This window comes from Nothobranchius furzeri, chromosome 5, assembly GCF_043380555.1.
Source record: "Nothobranchius furzeri strain GRZ-AD chromosome 5, NfurGRZ-RIMD1, whole genome shotgun sequence".
In the NCBI taxonomy this organism is placed as follows: Eukaryota; Metazoa; Chordata; class Actinopteri; order Cyprinodontiformes; family Nothobranchiidae; genus Nothobranchius; species Nothobranchius furzeri.
In genome coordinates, this window is record NC_091745.1 from 80207621 (window position 1) to 80226353 (window position 18733).

Consider the following 18733-nt stretch of genomic DNA (forward strand, 5'->3'; position numbering starts at 1 on the left):
TGTGTGTGTGTGTGCGTGTGTGTGTGCGTGTGTGTGTGTGTGTGTGCGTGTGTGCGCGCGTGTGTGTGTGTGTGTGTGTGTGTGCGTGTGTGTGTGTGTGTGCGTGTGTGTGTGTGTGTGTGCGTGTGCGTGTGTGTGTGTGTGTGTGCGTGTGTGTGTGTGTAGAGCACTAAAGCAGTTTATTGGTCTCCCCTCGCATCCGTTTTCTCTCATTGGCCGATAAACAGGACTGGTGTGGTTTTATGAGTGTTTACATGAATACACTCCGTTAAGAAGCACTTGGCTGTGTGAAGATTTCTCTCACAGCTCCAGTCAGACTCGTTCCCTCACTTCTGTTCTGATGTAATGATTATGGCACTAACGAACCCCCCCTCTCCTCAGTCGGCGGTGCCGTTGCACTCGGTACCTACACCATACTCTTCCTGAAGCTGTACTCGTACAAGGACGTGAACCTCTGGTGCAGAGAGCTGAGCACCATCAAGGTGAAGAAACTGGTCCGGTCTCTGTCGTGTAAGTCATCGTTACACATTTTTACTATTCATACTGCGTGCTTTGGTCTGGCTGGAAGGAAAAGTGAGAGAAAACTGGTGAAAATGATTCAGCACCAGACACCTGTGCAGGGCAGGCTCACGCTGTTGCAGTGACACCTGCTGGCAGACGAGGGAAACTGCAGCTCTGTATGGATGAGCAGTGTGATCTTTCATCACCGCTGATCTTTTTACTGCAGGTCCTTTACCGCAGCTTTCACAAGGAGACGAACACAAGGTGTGTTACCCTGGCAACCTCACAATCAGAGGTACTCCAACACAAGTCACCATGTTTCTGACAGCACTCGTGTTCTTGGTCACGCTCTCTGAGCTGCTCCTCGTCTCTGCAGACATGTACTACTTTGTCTCGGCGCCGACGCTGTGCTACGAGCTCAACTTCCCTCGTTCACCCAGCGTTCGCATGAGTTTCCTGCTGAGGAGGCTTTTTGAGATGGTGAGGAAACATCTGGGTGGTGTCAGTGAACACCTGGACTATGTCCCCCTAATGTGACTTTAAAATGCCTTTTTCATTGTGTTTGTGTTGTTTTCTGTTTGTTTACTTATATTTATTTATATTTACCATGTGACTCACATGCACTCATACGTTTGTGTTTGTTTTCACAGCTGTTTTTCACCCAGCTGTTAGTTGGTCTCATTCAACAGGTACGATCACATTATGTAATAATAACAACAATAATAATAATAACATTAATAATACCAATGATAATAATAACAGCAATAATAATAACAACAATAATAATAGCAATCACAATAATAATAACTATAATAGCAATAACAATCATAATAATAATAACAATAATAACAATGATACTAATAACAACAATAATAATAATAACAATAATAATAATAGCATCAATAATAATAATAACAATAATAATGGTAATAATAACAATCACAATAATAATAATAATGGTAATAATAATAACAATAATAATAGCAACAACATCAATAATAATAATAATAACAGCAATCACAATAATAATAACAATGGTAATAATAATAACAATGATAGCAATCACAATAATAATAACAAATAATAAAATTATCTCTGCCTGACACAAAGTCTTGTTATACGAACAAACAACAAAAATATAATAATAACAATGATAATTATAATAACAATAACAACAATAATAATAACAACATCAATAATAATAATAACAATGATAATAATAATAAATAATAATTATAACAACATCATTAATAATAACAATGATAATAATAATACATAATAACAATAACAACAACAATAATAATAATACAGCTCTTATGCCCATTTTGTTTGGATCTTTTGGAAATGTGACACAATCCCATCAAGTGTTGTCATTTCTCGTTCTAGTGGATGATCCCCATCATTCGGAGCTCCATGAAACCACTGGAAGTAAGAGGACAAAGCAAAGCGATGCTCATGCAGCGGTTCCAAAGTCACGGTCTGGTTTGTTTTCCCTCAACAGGACATGGATCTATCCAGGATGACGGAGAGACTCCTACGGTTAGCCGTGAGTGCAGACTCTGCCACTTCACCACACTCTCCGACCTGGATCTGCTGGACTTTCATTCAACCATTTTTCCAGGTTCCTAATCACCTGCTGTGGCTGATGTTCTTCTACTGGTTCTTTCACTCGTCGATGAATTTCACCGCGGAGCTGCTGTGCTTCGGAGACAGACAGTTTTACAGGGACTGGTGGTGAGTTTGTGAGGGAGGGTCCGCCTTTTACAACGGAGCGTTAACGTCAGCAGATGTGGAAAATAAACGGAGCTTTTCCAAATTAAACAGGAATGTAGTTAATTTAACGAGAGCTGGAGTTTGGAGGCTGAGTTTTATCTGATGTAGTAAAGATTTAAAGCCAAACATTTGGTGAAATGATCAGTTTTTATCAGTGGGAAGTTTTAATGAGACTTCCTCTTTCACTGAAGAATAAACCCAACTTTAAAGGTTTAAAATAGCTTCCTAGTCTCAAAGCAAAGAGTGGTCATTATAAACTGGTGCAAACTCAGCAGGAGTAATCAACTTTTTTATTGATTTGAAGTGGACGTCGGGGATCTACACTATTCCCCACACGGTTCCGAGTTCTGGATCCCACCGGTGGCAGGAGCCTCGTTGATCTCTGCTACCTGGGTTTGAGGCGATGCTTTCTTTTTGGGTCCAGATGAAAGCGTCATTTTTAATGAGTCCAAAAAGTTTTACAACATCAAAATCCGCCAAAAGGCTGTGAGTGATACAAAACAGTAAGAAAATCCACGTTTTGGGTTTTGTTGTTTTACAAACGTTTTGGCTGATGATTTGGACAATCGCAGCAGAGAGGTGCTCTGCATCGCTATCTTTCCTGGTTCTGGACAGACTTGTAGTAGTCAGGACCACACTACCCGAAATCAAGACTTGACTGAGATCAGAGGCACCCGAGACCGAGACAAGGCCAACAAGACCATAAATATGAAAGAAACATTATAATTAAACAAAAACATTTTTTGATTAGTTTTTTTTTGTTGTTAAATTGGTCTTTTCTGCATGGAATTACACCATTAATTAACTAATGGGATTACACCATTAATTAACTAATGGGATTACACCATTAATTAACTAATGGGATTACACCATTAATTAACTAATGGGATTACACCATTAATTAACTAATGGGATTACACCATTAATTAACTAATGGGATTACACCATTAATTAAATAATGAAATTACACCGTTAATTAATGAAATTACACCATTAATTAAATAATGAAACTACACCATTAATTAAAAATGGAATTACACCATTAATTAAATAATGAAATTACACCATTAATTAATGAAATTACACCATTAATTAACTAATGGAATTACACCATTAATTAAGTAATGAAATTACACCATTAATTAATTAAATTACACCATTAATTAAATAATGAAACTACACCATTAATTAATTAATTAAATTACACCATTAATTAACTAATGAAATTACACCATTAATTAACTAATGGAATTACACCATTAATTAAGTAATGAAATTACACCATTAATTAATTAATTAATTAAATTACACCATTAATTAACTAATGAAATTACACCATTAATTAATTAATGGAATTACACCATTAATTAATTAATGGAATTACACCATTAATTAAATCAGTGATAATTGAACTAAAGAATATGTCGTGCCATGCCTAAACATCATGTGATAAAACTTGTTGCTGAGGACCTGAAAGTCCAGTTTCTTTCCACGAAAGCTAAGATTTAAGGAGCGCTTGGTTACATTTTAGAACCACGAGGACTTCCAGCATTCTGTGACCTAACCGTGCACGGTGGGCTCTCATGATGATGCCTCCTCCACTAAAAACCCTCTCAACTGGTGCAGAGGTTGCAGGAACTGACAGAACCTTCAGTGCCAAGTTGTGGAGTTGTGGGAGTCTGACTTGGTTTTTGTACCAGAAGACGGTGCATTATCAGTGTCAGTGTCCTGTATGGCATCACAGTATTTGCTTATCAGTGTTCTGATGCTTGAACAGCTTGAGCTGCACTTTTAGAGAGCTTTGTTGCAAGAAAGAAGACTTGAGCGCGTCACTTGGGGCGAATCGCTTGATGGACCAGTAGCTGCAGTCGCGGCTCCAAACCCTTCACCTTCGCTGTCGATCAAGTCTTCAACCTCAGAGATGAAAGTGTCTGAAAAATACAACAAAATGGAAGAAAATGACTCGATTATATAGAAAGACACGTAGTGATCATGTTAGCAGGTTTGAAATAATTAACTTAACAAGTTGTTTAGAGCAAGCTTATCTCCTAAAGGTGAGTGACAACGCCGGTATCAGAGGTTTAAGATGTGACATTAAAACCTAATAGATTCCAGTACAAGGCTGAATGAAATGAATCAAAATCAGTTTAGTTCTCTTGATGTAAATGCACCCGTATATGTTACCTGTGAGTTTTTCTTCAGGTCTTCTCTGAAGGTCTTGGGGGTCGTTTCATTTTGCCCATTTGAAACATCCAGATCAATCCAGTTCAATCCAACCTGTGGGTCAAGCGTTGTGGCCAAAAAGTACACACTGGCTGAATGGTTTCTGCACGTACACTGACAAGGGGCTTTTATTATAGGCCGACGCTGTATTCGTGTCTCCTCCATCTTCAGAAGATGAGTGTTAAAGTCCAGAACCGTCGGTACCACCATGCTAATGGTACCAGCCTTTTGTCCCTCTGTCAGATCTGTCGCCTCTGAGAATGGGTCAAGAACTGAAGTGAGTTCCTTGAGCTGGTTCCACTCACGGGTGCTGAATACCACTTCTTCATAATCCTGGCTACACATTTCAGTCAGAGCTTTACGGTCCAGAGCTGTGAGGGCCTGCACTTGTTGGAAGTGCTGTTCCAGCGAGTGTTTGCAGCTGGAATAGTCTTAGAAGATCCTAACGCAGCCTCAAACTCGTCTTTGAACAGTGAGCTGCTGTGCAACAGAGTTGAAAAGCGTGACGTTTAGGCTATGGCGCGAGAAACGGCTTTAACTTCCTCCATGCCGTCATTCACAACTAACTGCAGGGAGTACGTTCACCTGATAGCCAGGTTGGCTCTGTGTCTTCCTCAGGATTCATGTCTTCCCAGATGTGCTCATCATCAAGGTTTTCCTCCTCACCTCGCTGTCACCTGACTGCTGTTGTGGCATGTGAACTTTAAAAGCACACATCATATTAGCAGCATTGTCTGTATCAATATAACCGATCTTCTGACGGATGCCAGATTCCTCCGTGATCTCCTCAAAGGCAGAGGAAGTTCGCTCTCCACTCTGTTTGCCTGAGAAACGTCTTCAGTCCAACAATAGGATTCAAGGACCTGGCAAGCCCCTGCCTTGCTGCACAAATGAGCAGTTACACCGAGGAAGGAGTGAAGCCAGCGATCAGACCAAATGTCAGTAGTTAAGGACACTGTTGGTGTTTTCTTCAGCTTCTCCACAACAGTCTCCTTAAAGCTGCTTTCTGGAGTTTTCCTCTTTCAGAAATGATGTGTGATTTGTCAGAAATACGTAAAAGTGATTATCTCATCATGTACTGTGATGAAATGTAAGCAATACGTCTTTTTTTGGTTGTTGCTAAGCACGCCCCCTGCCCCGCAGAGCTCCGTGCAATAGGAAACTGAGCGCCGACCAGAACTAACCAAGAGCGTTAGACTGCCGCTTAGATGCTTCACATTTAAGGAATACCTCGGCTGATGCAGAGTTGATGAACTTTTCGTGGACAAGAAAGTCTCTAAAATATAAATATATGAGAACACAACATGAGAATAATACTCGTAAAACTACGTGTTTTAGCTGTTTGTCGGCTGCAGAAGCACATTTATAAACAGAAACGTGAAGTCGCCATCTTAAAAAAACAGAGGAACTGCGTTTTTGTGTGATACGCTTGTCAGCCACTAGATGGTGCCATCGGATAAGAGAAATACTCCGGAAGGAAGCTTTAACTCGGTAATTGTTCTTCTTGAGATTGGTGTGTACTTGTAATCCACCGCATCAAGAAAGTGTTTAAAATGTTCACTTTCCACGAGGGACGGCGGCAGGCGGCACCCAGTTATCAAATCTTTGACAGTGGCCTCACTGACGGCTTGCTGCCGTGGGGAACGCCGACTGTAGATTTCTACTTTCTGGACAAAGGACGGGATTGTTGGCTGTGTGGCATCTGCCTGTTGTCCTGCCTGTAGTCCAGGAACCTTAAATTCAGGGGAAAATCAAATAAGGTGAAACAAACACCAAGAGAGCAGTAAAGATTAAATAGTCGTCACTCATCAGGCACATTCCAACGGATGAGTGCAGATGATGCTCTCTTTACAGATGAAAGGCGGCTAATCTCTGTTGTTTCCATTGCAGACAGTCTGCATCACTGATTACATTCACTTCTGCACACAAAGGATCAGTTTGTTGCGTCCCCAACAATAAATAAACAAACTCCATCCCCAGACTTTCCACTCAGTGATTTTGGCCCTTTAACCCTTATACGACCTTAGTGCATTTTTTGTGCTCAAAGGACAAAAATGTTAGAAAATTAAAGGGTTATATAAGGGTTAAAAGTTTTTGTACACTTTTCTAATAAAACTATGAAGCACGCACAACTTAAACGCTTATGTAAAGCTTTCACAAAAGCAGTCTGTCATAAATACTGTTGGGTGGACAAGTCTAGCTAACTAGATTCAATAGAGAGAACACAAGAGGAGGCCAGCCTAAAGGACACCAATCAGGCACATTCCCAACACGATGGCTATATTTACACTTGAAAGGCAGTGGCTGGGTTATTATGTTCAAACCAAGCAGCCATTTGGTTTAGCTGTGATCAGGGTGTCCGCGTATCCTTAAAAAGTCTTAAAAATGACAAAAAATCCTTAAATCCAGTTTCCAAAGGTCTTAAATGACCAAAGACCCAATAAACAAGATTCTTTTATTTCTATAAAAATTTTGTGAATTTCTAGTTAGCGTTCAGCATTTTTTGTGTACAATGTTGGCGTAAACGGAACTGTACACATTCAGTTGGTTGTGAAAGGGGGCTATTTTTAGATGAGCACATTAGCTGGTTAAGCTAGTGGGAGCTTGCGCCATGGGGAAGTGCAAGTTTAATGGTAAATGGATGGCTAATCCCACGTTAGCGACGTGGTTAGCACCGGTTCCAGGCAATAGCTGGAAATTATAGCTTAAATTTGATTTTTAAAAATGGCTTAAATTTGGTCAAAGTGGCCTTAAAAAAGGTCTTAAAAAGTCTTAAATTTGGCTCCCTTAAACCTGCAGTTACCCTGTGTGATAGTCCTGAAGGGTCAGAAAAATCCTTGGGATTTTAGTGTGAAACCCCCCCCCCCACACCACCACCACCACCACCACACACACACACACACACACACAAGATTCAAATACCCTCTCCTATAAAACATAAAGGTTAGTAATTTTATTTAATTGCAGTTCAATTGAAATAAATTTGGTTGCTTTTTTAGTTTATTCATTTTGTTTGCCTTTAGATTTTATTTGTAAGCCGTTTGGTGCTTTGATGAAAAATCTTTGAAAAGAAAACAATTCATAACTCCATAAAACGTTAGCAAGCCTAGCTGTTGGCTAATATAGTCAATGCTTTCAAAACATCGACATACATTTATGGACAATGGGTTTCCATAGGCTCCAATAAGTTTTTGTGCTAAAATGGGAGGTGGCCACCACCGCCATTTTGACCGTGTCACAGGTTCCGTCAAGCCCAGACAATTCCATAAAAGGGAAGAGAGGCGGAGCTGAGGGTGGGGCTGTAAGGCTGGGATCAACTGACGACACCCGGTCGAACTAGCTACAAGCTAACCTGAAGCTAATCCAAAGCTAACGGAGGTAGCAACCTAGCTACAACCGGAGTTAACTGTGCACAACACCAGAGCTTCTGAGTCAGAGATGCGCCGGGCTGACCGCTGGGTAGAACCGGGTGGAACACAGAGGTCTCCGAGACCTCCACAAGCCGTCATCCCGCCATCAGACAGAGATGCGCCGAGCTGCGGGGAGGGGAGAACCGGGTGGAAAACATCGGTCTTCCGAGAGCTCCACAAGCCGATAGTGGGAACCCAGCTCCACCAACATGTTATATTTCAACCCATTTTCTGAAGTGCAGCATTATGTTAAATGCACTGGGTTTTACCCTATTACATTTAAATTTCATGGTTAAACAGTACATGTTAAAATCTAAGCTCAGCTCGGCAGTGACCTAAAATACATAAATATAATTTTACTTACCGAATAAAATGAAGTGGAGACTCCTTGGACGCTCTATTAGTGCAATTAATGCCACAGCAAGTCATTTTGTCCAACAATTGCACAAAAATATCCAAACAAGAATACACACACAGAGAGACTCAAAATCCAGGAACAGTTTCCAAGCCAGACCAACCCACGTGGGTCTGATGCTCATTAATTATACAGAATTTTAGGCTTTTAATACACTTAAACAGAAGAGTGAGAAAAACATTCACCCCCCTCAGAGTTGTCATGAGTGTAAACTAGATCATTTAAACCTAAAACATGTTCTGGTACCAGGCTGTAAACATGTTTATTTCTGCTGTGAAATTGGTATTTTTAACATGGGAGTCAATGAGGATTTGCTCACTTCTGACACCAGCCCCTAGTGGATGAGGGGGGGACTGCAATTTTTGGTACTTCCGGGTTGAGACCAATTTTAGAGCCGCATTGTGGGGGCTTGTTTTAAAATGAGAAAATTAATGCCTAAAACCACCGACATTAAATACGTAGACGCCCCGTGGACGGGAGCAGTCGTAGTAGCTGGCCGCCATTTTAGATGGGTTTCCATTTGCCCCCAGTGCATTTATTTCTACTGAGCAAGGTGCTTAAACAACTAAAACGTACATTAACCTCTGTACACAAAGAAAATGTTTGTAATGTTTGTTCTGTCCCCAACAATAAATCCCGGGTAACCTTAGTTGAGTTTGGAGAGAGTGGAGACCCACAAAATATGGCGGCGACACTTTACGTTCTCCAGAACCCAATGGGGCGTCCACGTATTCATGTCTATAGGCCTAAAACGACCATGAAAGAACAAGTTAAGCTTATCTTTTGCTTATTGACTATATGGGATAGTTGGAGTTTACCAAGTCTTTTCGTATGTCTCATTAATATTAAACGCTGTATGGTAACCGTTAGCTTACCTGTCTTTGTGCTTCCTTTCGACGTGACAGTAAAAAGTGGACGACGTCCAGCTGTTTCGGTGAGCAGAGCATTGCAGAATTAGCACTCTGCCGAGTGTTTTCGTTTACCTTTTAAAGTAAACGCCTTGTGGTGCATACCACCAAATGTAATTAAGGCCAAGTTTGCAGACATCTTTCTGGGGCGACGGTGGCACAGGAGTTAAGTGCTCGCCCCGTAATCGGAAGGTTGCAGGTTCGAGCCCCGCTCAGTCTGTCGCTGTCGTTGTGTCCTTGGGCAAGGCACTTAACCCACGTTGCCTGCTGGTGGTGGTCGGAGGGACCGGTGGCGCCTGTGCTCGGCAGCCTCGCCTCTGTTAGAGCGCCCCAGGGCAGCTGTGGCTACATCGTAGCTCATCCTCGCCAGCGTGTGAATGACTGATCGTGTTGTAAAGCGCCTTGGGGGGGTTCTAGGACTCTTGAAGGTGCTATATCAAATACAGACCATTTACCGTTTGCCTCTTCATCTGAAAGCCGAGATGCAAGCAGCACAATGTAAAGATAGACTTCCGCCAGAGAACAGGTCCTTATTATGCTTGAATTTTAACTCGCTGGGATTTAAAGTGTCTATGTGGAGCATCAGGATCAGTGCATTCATCAAAACCCACCATATCCTGTCCTATACACGTCTGCTGCCCCCTAGTGGAAGATCTAAAGGTGACAAGGGCCAATTTTATTAGTTCAGTAACGGAAGAAAGGTGATAATTAAATGGTTATTAACAATGGAGCAAACTTGATTCAGTTCTACGTCTGTAAATGATTCACACGTCAGGATGAAATGGTTGATACTTTAAGATTAGAAGTTTAATAAAATGCTGTAAGAGTGTAACTGAAATCAGTAAGAAACTCTTTTTTTAGGAGACCCAGGTTTGAGCGTGCTCGTGTCGTTCTTTGATATGAAAACACGAATGAGAGGACAGAACAGAAGCTTTAAAGTGTCTATTTTAATACCTGCTGTGCTTTTTCCCTTCAGGAATTCTGAGTCGGTGACGTATTTCTGGCAGAACTGGAACATCCCCGTTCACAAGTGGTGTTTACGGTGACTCGTCCTCACACTCACGCACAGATGGACACTTTTGTGTTGTGACTGAATAAATCTCTATTTTATTTCATGAAAATGAAACACATTCATGCTTTTACTTGGAAGAGATGAAATTTCACACAGCGAATAAGTCCCGTTTGCTCCTGCTTCTCTTTTAGCCACTTTTACAAGCCGTTGCTGAGGAGAGGCTTCGGTAAAATGGCCAGCCAATCAGCAGTCTTCCTCCTGTCAGCTTTCTTCCATGAGGTGAGACGATCGCATCGGCTTCGGAGCACGTGTTGACATCACATCTCATCACAAATGGACTGATGGCTTTTCTTTTGCCAGTACTTGGTGAGCGTTCCTCTCAGGATGTTCAGACTTTGGGCTTTCACGGGCATGATGGCGCAGGTAACCCCACCTTTCTTTACTGTGTGACATTTAGTCGTTTACATTACGCCGTAGCTTTTAAATCTGAGGAAATGAGGTCAGAGGTAGAATTCAGCCACTGAGTCATCAATCAAAAATGTCAGAACGAAAACAGAAAAGCCTTTTCTTTTAACTTAAATGAGACACTTTCAAACATTTCTGAGATCCTCTGAGACGTTTTAGACGAACATCGTTGGGCGCTCATTTTTTCTCCCAGCCAGTTGTTGTTGGGTCTGGTTGGAGTAGCTCAGATCGGTGCGCCACTAGTTTAGCTTACTTAATGACATTGTTCACTAACGAGCTTTACTAGTCAGATGCTTTATGAGCATCCCATCTCATATCACATCTGTAGGAGGAGTTGGATTTAATGCGAAGGCTACAAGCAGCCATATCGGTTCAATATGGCCGACTTCCTGTTTGCTGAGACTTTGGGTCTTGGTACGTTTCTAGGGGGCGCTGTTCCGCTCTCTCTGTCGCGGTTTTTCCGAGATTTTTTAAATGCAAAATTTAAACCAAAATTTGATTTAGAAAACTTTAAGGCCTCCAAAAAACAGAGTTTTGGGAAGAAAAGTAAACATCTGAAGAACAAGAAGTCTTGGCGGCGTTTCGCTGCTCCGGCGGATTCTTTAATACCTCAAAGAATCAAAGAGGAGAAAATATTAGTTAGAAACTAAAAATCCACCTCTGAAAGAAGTTCTGATGCTGTGATGAATTATGAGAACACGATGACCTCCTGTGTTTATTTTCTGCACTCAGCTTCCATTGGCCTGGTTTGTTGGCCGTTTCCTCCGTGGTAACTACGGCAACGCTGCAGTGTGGATGTCCATCATCATCGGTCAGCCGGTTGCTGTGTTGATGTATGTCCACGACTATTATGTGATAAACTACAGGCAGGAGACCGACTAACACACACACACACACACACACAGGTCTACAGGGTGGGTAGCATTCTCCTCAGGAGGGGCCGCTCACATCTGCATGTTTACATGAAACACTTGAAATGTTGCGTCTCCTTGATTAAAAGGAGGTGAGATGAAATGACGAGCACGAGTCTACTGGGGACCTGCAGCAGGGCGAGGAAAGGAATCAGGTGCAGCTTTGCTCTCAGGTGTCCTAATGCAACAGCCCGTCTCAGCAGAACTAGTTTAGAACTTAAAAACCAGGATTTGTTTGTTTTTGAGCGTGTGGGCTATGTTTCAGCTCCAGATGAACAGGATGACGTCATTTAAAACATTTCATAGGAATGCTGTAAGTGGGGAAGACATGTATGATTTATGTTTATTATTATCTAGTGGGTAAGCGTGGATGTGATGTGTCTGGTTTTAAGAGGGATGGATGTATAATTATGAGACTGTTTCTAAACTCTCCCAAGAGGCCGGTGTTATTAAAACTCTCCATTACTGTGGTACACAGCTTGTTGAGCACCAGGTTGCTTTCTTACTGGTTCAGTTCCACATTCACGTGTCTGGTTTTGTTTCAGTCGAAAGAAAAATGTAAATAAACGGAACTGGAAGAAGGTGTAAATTCAGAATGTTGCTTTCATTTCAAAGTAAACACGACACTGAGTGTATTGGTGCACGTGTGTGTGTGTGTGTGTGTGTGTGTGTGTGTGTGTGTGTGTGTGTGCGTGTGTGTGTGTGCGTGTGTGTGCGTGTGTGCGTGTGTGCCTGTGTGTGTGTGTGTGTGCCTGTGTGTGTGTGTGTGTGTGCCTGTGTGTGTGGGTGCCTGTGTGTGTGTGGGCCTGTGTGTGTGTGTGTGTGTGCCTGTGTGTGTGTGCGTGTGCCTGTGTGTGCGTGCGCGCGTGTGTGTGTGTGTGTGTGTGTGTGTGTGTGTGTGTGTGTGTGCATGTTTGCGTGTGTGTGCACATGTGTATGCACGTGTATGTGTGCGTGTGTGTGTGTGTGTGTGTGTGCGCGCATGTGTATGCACATGTGCGTGCATGCCTGTGTGCACATGTGCGTGTGTGTGTGTGTGTGCGTGTTTGCGTGTGTGTGCACATGTGTATGCACGTGTATGTGTGCGTGTGTGTGTGTGTGTGCGCGCATGTGTACGCACATGTGCGTGCATGCCTGTGTGCACATGTGTGTGTGTGTGTGAACGTGTGCGTGTGTGTGTGTGTGTGTGTGAACGTGAGCTGTTGGATTGGCCTGAGCCGTGAACCTGCTCTTCGTCAGGATGACACAAAATTTAAACAGCGAGTTTAAGGAAAATCACAAACTTTCTGCAGACGTGAGCGGGTGTGGCCTCTGCCATCGCTGGGATCAGAGAGCAGATTACGTTTGGAGTTCCCCTTTACTCCTTAAGCTTGACTTGATCAGCTTCTCCTGCACATCTCTGGAGGCAACTTGTATCAAAGCCAGTTGGTGTGAAAAACCCAGACATGGTAAATGGTAAACGGCCTGTATTTGATAAAGCGCCTTCTAGAGTCCTGGAACCCCCCAAGGCGCTTTACAACACAACCAGTCATTCATCCATTCACACACACATTCACACACTGGTGGTGATGAGCTACGATGTAGCCACAGCTGCCCTGGGGGGCACTGACAGAGGCGAGGCTGCCGAGCACTGGCGCCACCGGTCCCTCCGACCACCACCAGCAGACAAGGTGGGTTAAGTGTCTTGCCCAAGGACACAACGACAGACTGAGCGGGGCTCGAACCTGCAACCTTCCGATTGCGGGGCGAGCACTTAACTCCTGTGCCACCGTCGCCCCATGATGAGTCTCTGGAAGAAAAACCCAAATGTTGAGTTTTTGTAGAAGATCAACGTCTTACTTGTTGCAGATCTCCTTTAAAGAGCATCGTTAGAGAACCAGCTGGAGTCTGACTGCCAACTGCAGGTGTGAGTGAGACTAGCACCAAACTGCTGTCCCGTCTAAACAAAAGGAAATAATCTAAAAGTCCAGCCAGCAATAGCAAGGCTTTGCTCTGCAGGTCATGCAGGTTAATGTGGACATAGAGAGATGGCACGCCAGGATGAATTTCATAGATGTTTATGCAACTTTTAACTCCTGAATGCACTTTTTAATTCTTTAATTATCTTTGCAGAAAATTTGCTATTTGGGTGAAACTTGTTGGGGCTTCATTCATTTCTGCCAGAATAATGAATGTGGAGGGAATTTATACGAGTTGTAAATTTGCTGTTGTACACACCGCTTTGAATCATTTCAGACTAGAGTTGTTTTAATGCAGCAGAATCGACGTTTGGTCAGGTTTTACTCCGACTAGCCTTCGCTCGGTTAGCTCCAATAACCACTGCTGGTCCTGGAGGGCCGGTGTCCAGCAGGTTTTAGTTGTTCCTCTGCTCCAACACACTCGCTTCAGCGGTGGTTCAGCAGGTCATCGAGCTCTTTAGAAGCCTGCTGACAGAAATCCAGTGTGCTGGAGCAGAGAAACGACAAAAACATGCTGGAGGATTCTCAACGCAGAAGTCATTCAGAGCTTTTATCTTCTGGGAAGAGGTTTTACTGAAGGTGACCTTACAGTTTCCACTGAATTTCAAGCTTTTGCGTCAGACAGGAGCCTAAAAAATGTGTGCAGTCTGCAGAGGCACAGCATGAAAGCTCCTCACGTCTCTGAAAAGTTCCAGAAAACTGCTAAAAATTCAGCTTTGATTTCAGAATCCTCTCCACTGACCCGACAACAGGAGCGCATCATAAAAGCATGCAACCGGCCCGTCTCTAGACCCGTCCTCTTCTCATCCTGGCAAAAGGTTTGATCCATGAATCTTCTCCTGACATCTGTTATTCTGGATCTCCGAAGATCGCTGACAGGTTGCGACTAATGATAATCCTGTGGACAGGAAGCCAGGAGACAGTCCTATCCCATTCTCCAGGATAGATGGAGTCATTCAGAAACAGCTGGAGACTAAACACGAGCCTCTCAGCTGCACACACTCCCTCACACACGTTAAACTCTGTCCAACACCGGAGCTCCACGTTCATTCTGGACGTGTATCCAGATTATTCCTCGTTACGAGCCCATATTTACTTTTACTCAACAGTTACTTCACCATCAGTTTTTATTTAAACCCGGATGATGGCACAAAAGTGTGCGCGTGTGTGCACGCGTGCGTGCGTGTGTGTGTGCGTGTGTGAGAACACGTGGGAGCCTTTGCAGAATGTAAACACACAGACTTCCTGCCGTGGACCAGCTGAGGGCTGCTCCAGGGTGAAGGAGGATGCTGACATGATCAGATGGAGAAGAAGAGGAAATGAGAGAGAAGTCGGTTTCACTTTCAGCCACGACTGGAGCGTCAAAGGATGCTTCGTTAATAAAAGGTAAGAATATCCATCACTGGGACGAGGAGGACAGAAAAGTTTGTGTTCAGGTTTGAAGATGAGATGAAAACCAGCGAGGAGACTCAGGATTGATGCTCTGAAACTCTTGGACTAATAAACTAAATCATTTCCAAATGGAAACCTCTGAGGGTGAGGCCCTCTTGGACACTGATGGGTTTAGTGGATTTGGACCAGAGGACTTCTTCATCCGGACGCTGATCTTGTGATCTGGAGTTCTGTGTTCCTTTCGTCATTTGGTAAGTTGGTGAAGATGTGGGTAAACCTCTCACGTGGAAGGAAACGCTTTAGTCTGTCGTTACCTGATCATTTAACATCTTCATCACCATTTGGATTGAATAAAACAGCATTTTCCACAGTGGTATTAAATCTTTGTTCTGTGATTAAAACTTAAATTGTCTCTAAGATTAAAAGACACACAAGGCCCTTTTTCCTTCAGCAGTGCTCGGAGAAGTCATTTAACAATTCAAACGTTTCCTCGGCCCCGTCGTCAGCGCTGCTGGGATTTATTTGGACGGTTATTTTTCATTTGCCTCCAGGCCGTTTTCTCTTCGTATCGCTTTACAGCCGTTGCATCGGCAGAATGAGGGTTAACCCTAACCCCAGAGCAACAGGGCAGGATCATAAATCTATTACGTCATCGCTTCAAGGCACACAAATTATGACCACTTTTGCTTTCCATACATCCAACTCGTGAACTCTGTTAAAGATCACAGGACTGAAGAACCGTAAAGAAAATAAGACGTTCATGAAATTTAATGTTTTTGGAATTTATTATTGAAATTCCTGTAACACTGGTCCCACTAGCCATTAGCATGTCAACCCACAGGAGCTAAATCTGTTTCTTCAAACTGAGGTTGTTCGGAGAGCTTTTTGCAAAAGCTTTAATAGAATCGTTTCATAACATTTAAAATCAAGAAAGCTGAAACTATAAAACTAAAAGATGGACCGTTTGTGTCCACAAGGGCCACCGTCCAGTTTTCAGCTATAGTTTCAGAAACCAGAGATTAGATTTTTTTGTGTTTAGAGAGGATTCTGCCGACTTGTCCTTGATTAAAGCCTTAGAGCAGATCTGAGCTGCAGAACATCTGCTTCATCTGGGCAGCGCTGTGGCGTTCCACAGGGACGTTCATTTCCCAGAGCCTCGGGTTTATCCTCACTTGTTGTGCTAGGACTTCAGGATCAACAACTACTGTTCAAGTTAATTAGCTGTAAGGATGAACAGTTTTTTTGTACTTCGTTATACTGACACACACACACACACACACACACACACACACACACGTACGGCTGATCCAATCAACCCTGAGCATGGTGACATCACCACCAGGTTTCAGGAGCTTCTTTCTTTACAGTCAGAGTTGGAACTGGCTCTATCTGAACACGGATCTGCTCCATCATGAAGATGTGACCGAGCTGGAGCTGCTGGGGTGATCTGTCTGTAAAGCTTCTGAGTCGGCGTGTGCTCATTGCTGGTCCTGGTCGTCTCCCCTTCTCAGGAGCTTCTCTCCAAGTTATCCAAACTGTTACTGAGGCCACGAGCTCCGGGCAACAATTATTCCTTTAGAAATGAGTTCATTCCCTTTCTCCTGATCTGTACCTTTCCACAGTTTCACCCAGAAGGACAGAAAGTGACTTGGACCAGTTTATTCCACAGGTTTCTGCCTCTAGTTTGTGTTCAGTCTGTTATGTTTCCCACAGGTAGGTTCTAGTCAGATTCTGCCGACCAACCAGGGACTTTTTGGTTGCGATTGCTTTAAGAGTTGGCTGTGTCGTATTACTATAATGTAAAAGTTATTATAATGTAAAATAAAATTTCCAACACACTCAAGCTCACTTCATTAGGGTTATAGCAGACATGGATGGAGTGGCATGATAGCGGTGGGGTAATGGTATGGGCCGACGTGGACAACAAACACATTTATTTTCAACCTGCTTCTTTTGTTCAACCAAAATGTCACTTTATGATTTTTCTAAATATGTAAAATATTTTCCATTGCTGTGCGTCGCTCGTGGCTACAGGTATCACTCAGGTTGATTATTATTCTTGAATATTTGGACACAAGCCCCCAAAGCGACGCTCATGTTAGCGTCGTTAATGATAACGAGCTAGCTCCAGTACGTTGATATCCGGGGATGCTCTTGTGGAAAACCCTGTTAGTTTCCTTCATCCTCCTAATGTTCTGTGGCATTCACCAGCTTTGTTTCCCAAAGATGAATCACATCATTTATGCCCCACTCTCAGCTGAACATGTTCTAATTATCCTGAGTAAACCCTACTCATCAGCCCGGTGGTTTGGTGCTGAGGGTGGAGTAATGAGCAGAGATAATACACATGCTGCAACTTCCTGGTCTGGGGTTCAATTGAGCAATTAAACTACAGTTTTCATGGAAGAACGTGCGACACGCTGTAGCCTCCAGACCTTCTTTAGTCCGGCATTCATCAGGAAGACATGAGAACAAGGAAACTTATTTGCATGGAGCTTCGAGTCTTTTAAATTCCTGCAGAGTCTGAATCTATCAAGGAATCTTTCATGTCTGACAGATTTTTCATATTTTGCTATCAGACAGTTATGATTGAAAACATTTAAATCACTGACTGCACTGTAAAATCTGATCCGTTATACTTGAAAAAGCAGGCAAACCTAATTGCACTCTAAATGCAAGTCCTTATAACAAAGCCCTCGTTCTCCTCCAGAGTGGGACAGATGCAGTCCCGTTTTCGTACGGCTTCCAGACAAACTGCATTCACACCGGCTGCGGCCCATGTGCTGAGTGTCCAGAAATCAGCTCACAAGAGCACCAAATGATTAGAAATGTGCACGAGCTGCACCTGGTGGTAGCTTGGGGTTGCTACGGCAACGGCCTCGCAACAGCAACCCCAGCTCTTGTCCCCACCCCTGTGCTCCTCAGCCCGCACCGACAGAGAGCAGCAACACTAACAGCTCCTGGAAATGTGGCACAGTGCGTGAAAAGATGGCCTGGACTAACATTCACCATCAATAATCAAACACAAGCTGGGAATATAAAGCAACACAGGTTTTATTTTGAAATATACCAGATATACCTCGCTGTTCCACGTCTCACTTCCTGTCTTACTCGGGTCCTTTCTTCAACTTCTTGAAAGTCCAGAGTTCTGCATCCTGGGAGGAACCCTGACCTCACAAACGTATAAGTGAACTTCCTTTGTACACATTAGATGCTGCTACACACGACTACCTACTCTCGTGTCCTTATTGCTTTAGGTGTACCTTCTGCTGCTTGAGTTTATACCTATTAGGATATTTTGGGGGAAGTTGTGTGAAAGTAATACTTATATACACACCTAACTAAACCTAATAGCTCATCTTAGCAGGGCTGAGACTTATGCAGATTATTAATATGCTAAATAACTCAGATTTTAAGAAAATAAACATTATTTCATAATATTTGAGTCGTGGAGGATGGCTGCTTATACTGAGCCAGGATCCTCTGGAGGTTACTTCCTGTTAAAAGGGAGTTTTCCTCTCCACTGTCGCTGCATGCTTGCTTAGTATGAGGATTGCTGTAAAGACTCTGACACTAGTCAGTGACTTGCTGCAACCTGCTGGTTCCTTATATAGGAAACTTGTTACTGATTGGCTTAATGACCTGACCTGTACTGGGATACTTATTATGTGAAGGTCCTTGAGACGACTCTTGTCGTGATTTGGTGCTTTATAAATAAACTTGAATTGAAGTGAATTAATAAACCGCCCTACACACAGCTGTAAA

The 18733-nt window shown here is 43.0% G+C and overlaps 1 protein-coding gene across 2 annotated transcripts in view; it reads left to right on the forward strand.

The window, feature by feature from the left end:
* dgat1b (diacylglycerol O-acyltransferase 1b) overlaps positions 1-12207 on the forward strand; it is a 24580-nt gene extending 12373 nt beyond the window's left edge. For both annotated transcript variants that reach the window (XM_015974498.3, XM_015974499.3), the window contains 11 exons: positions 382-510; positions 728-796; positions 878-981; positions 1152-1190; positions 1888-1929; positions 2003-2047; positions 2123-2235; positions 10207-10272; positions 10434-10521; positions 10603-10665; positions 11440-12207. In XM_015974498.3, the coding sequence (XP_015829984.1) occupies positions 382-510; positions 728-796; positions 878-981; positions 1152-1190; positions 1888-1929; positions 2003-2047; positions 2123-2235; positions 10207-10272; positions 10434-10521; positions 10603-10665; positions 11440-11589 (908 nt within the window). In that variant the 3' untranslated portion in view covers positions 11590-12207. The remainder of the gene's footprint in view (positions 1-381; positions 511-727; positions 797-877; positions 982-1151; positions 1191-1887; positions 1930-2002; positions 2048-2122; positions 2236-10206; positions 10273-10433; positions 10522-10602; positions 10666-11439) is intronic.
* The last annotated feature ends 6526 nt before the right edge of the window (positions 12208-18733 follow it).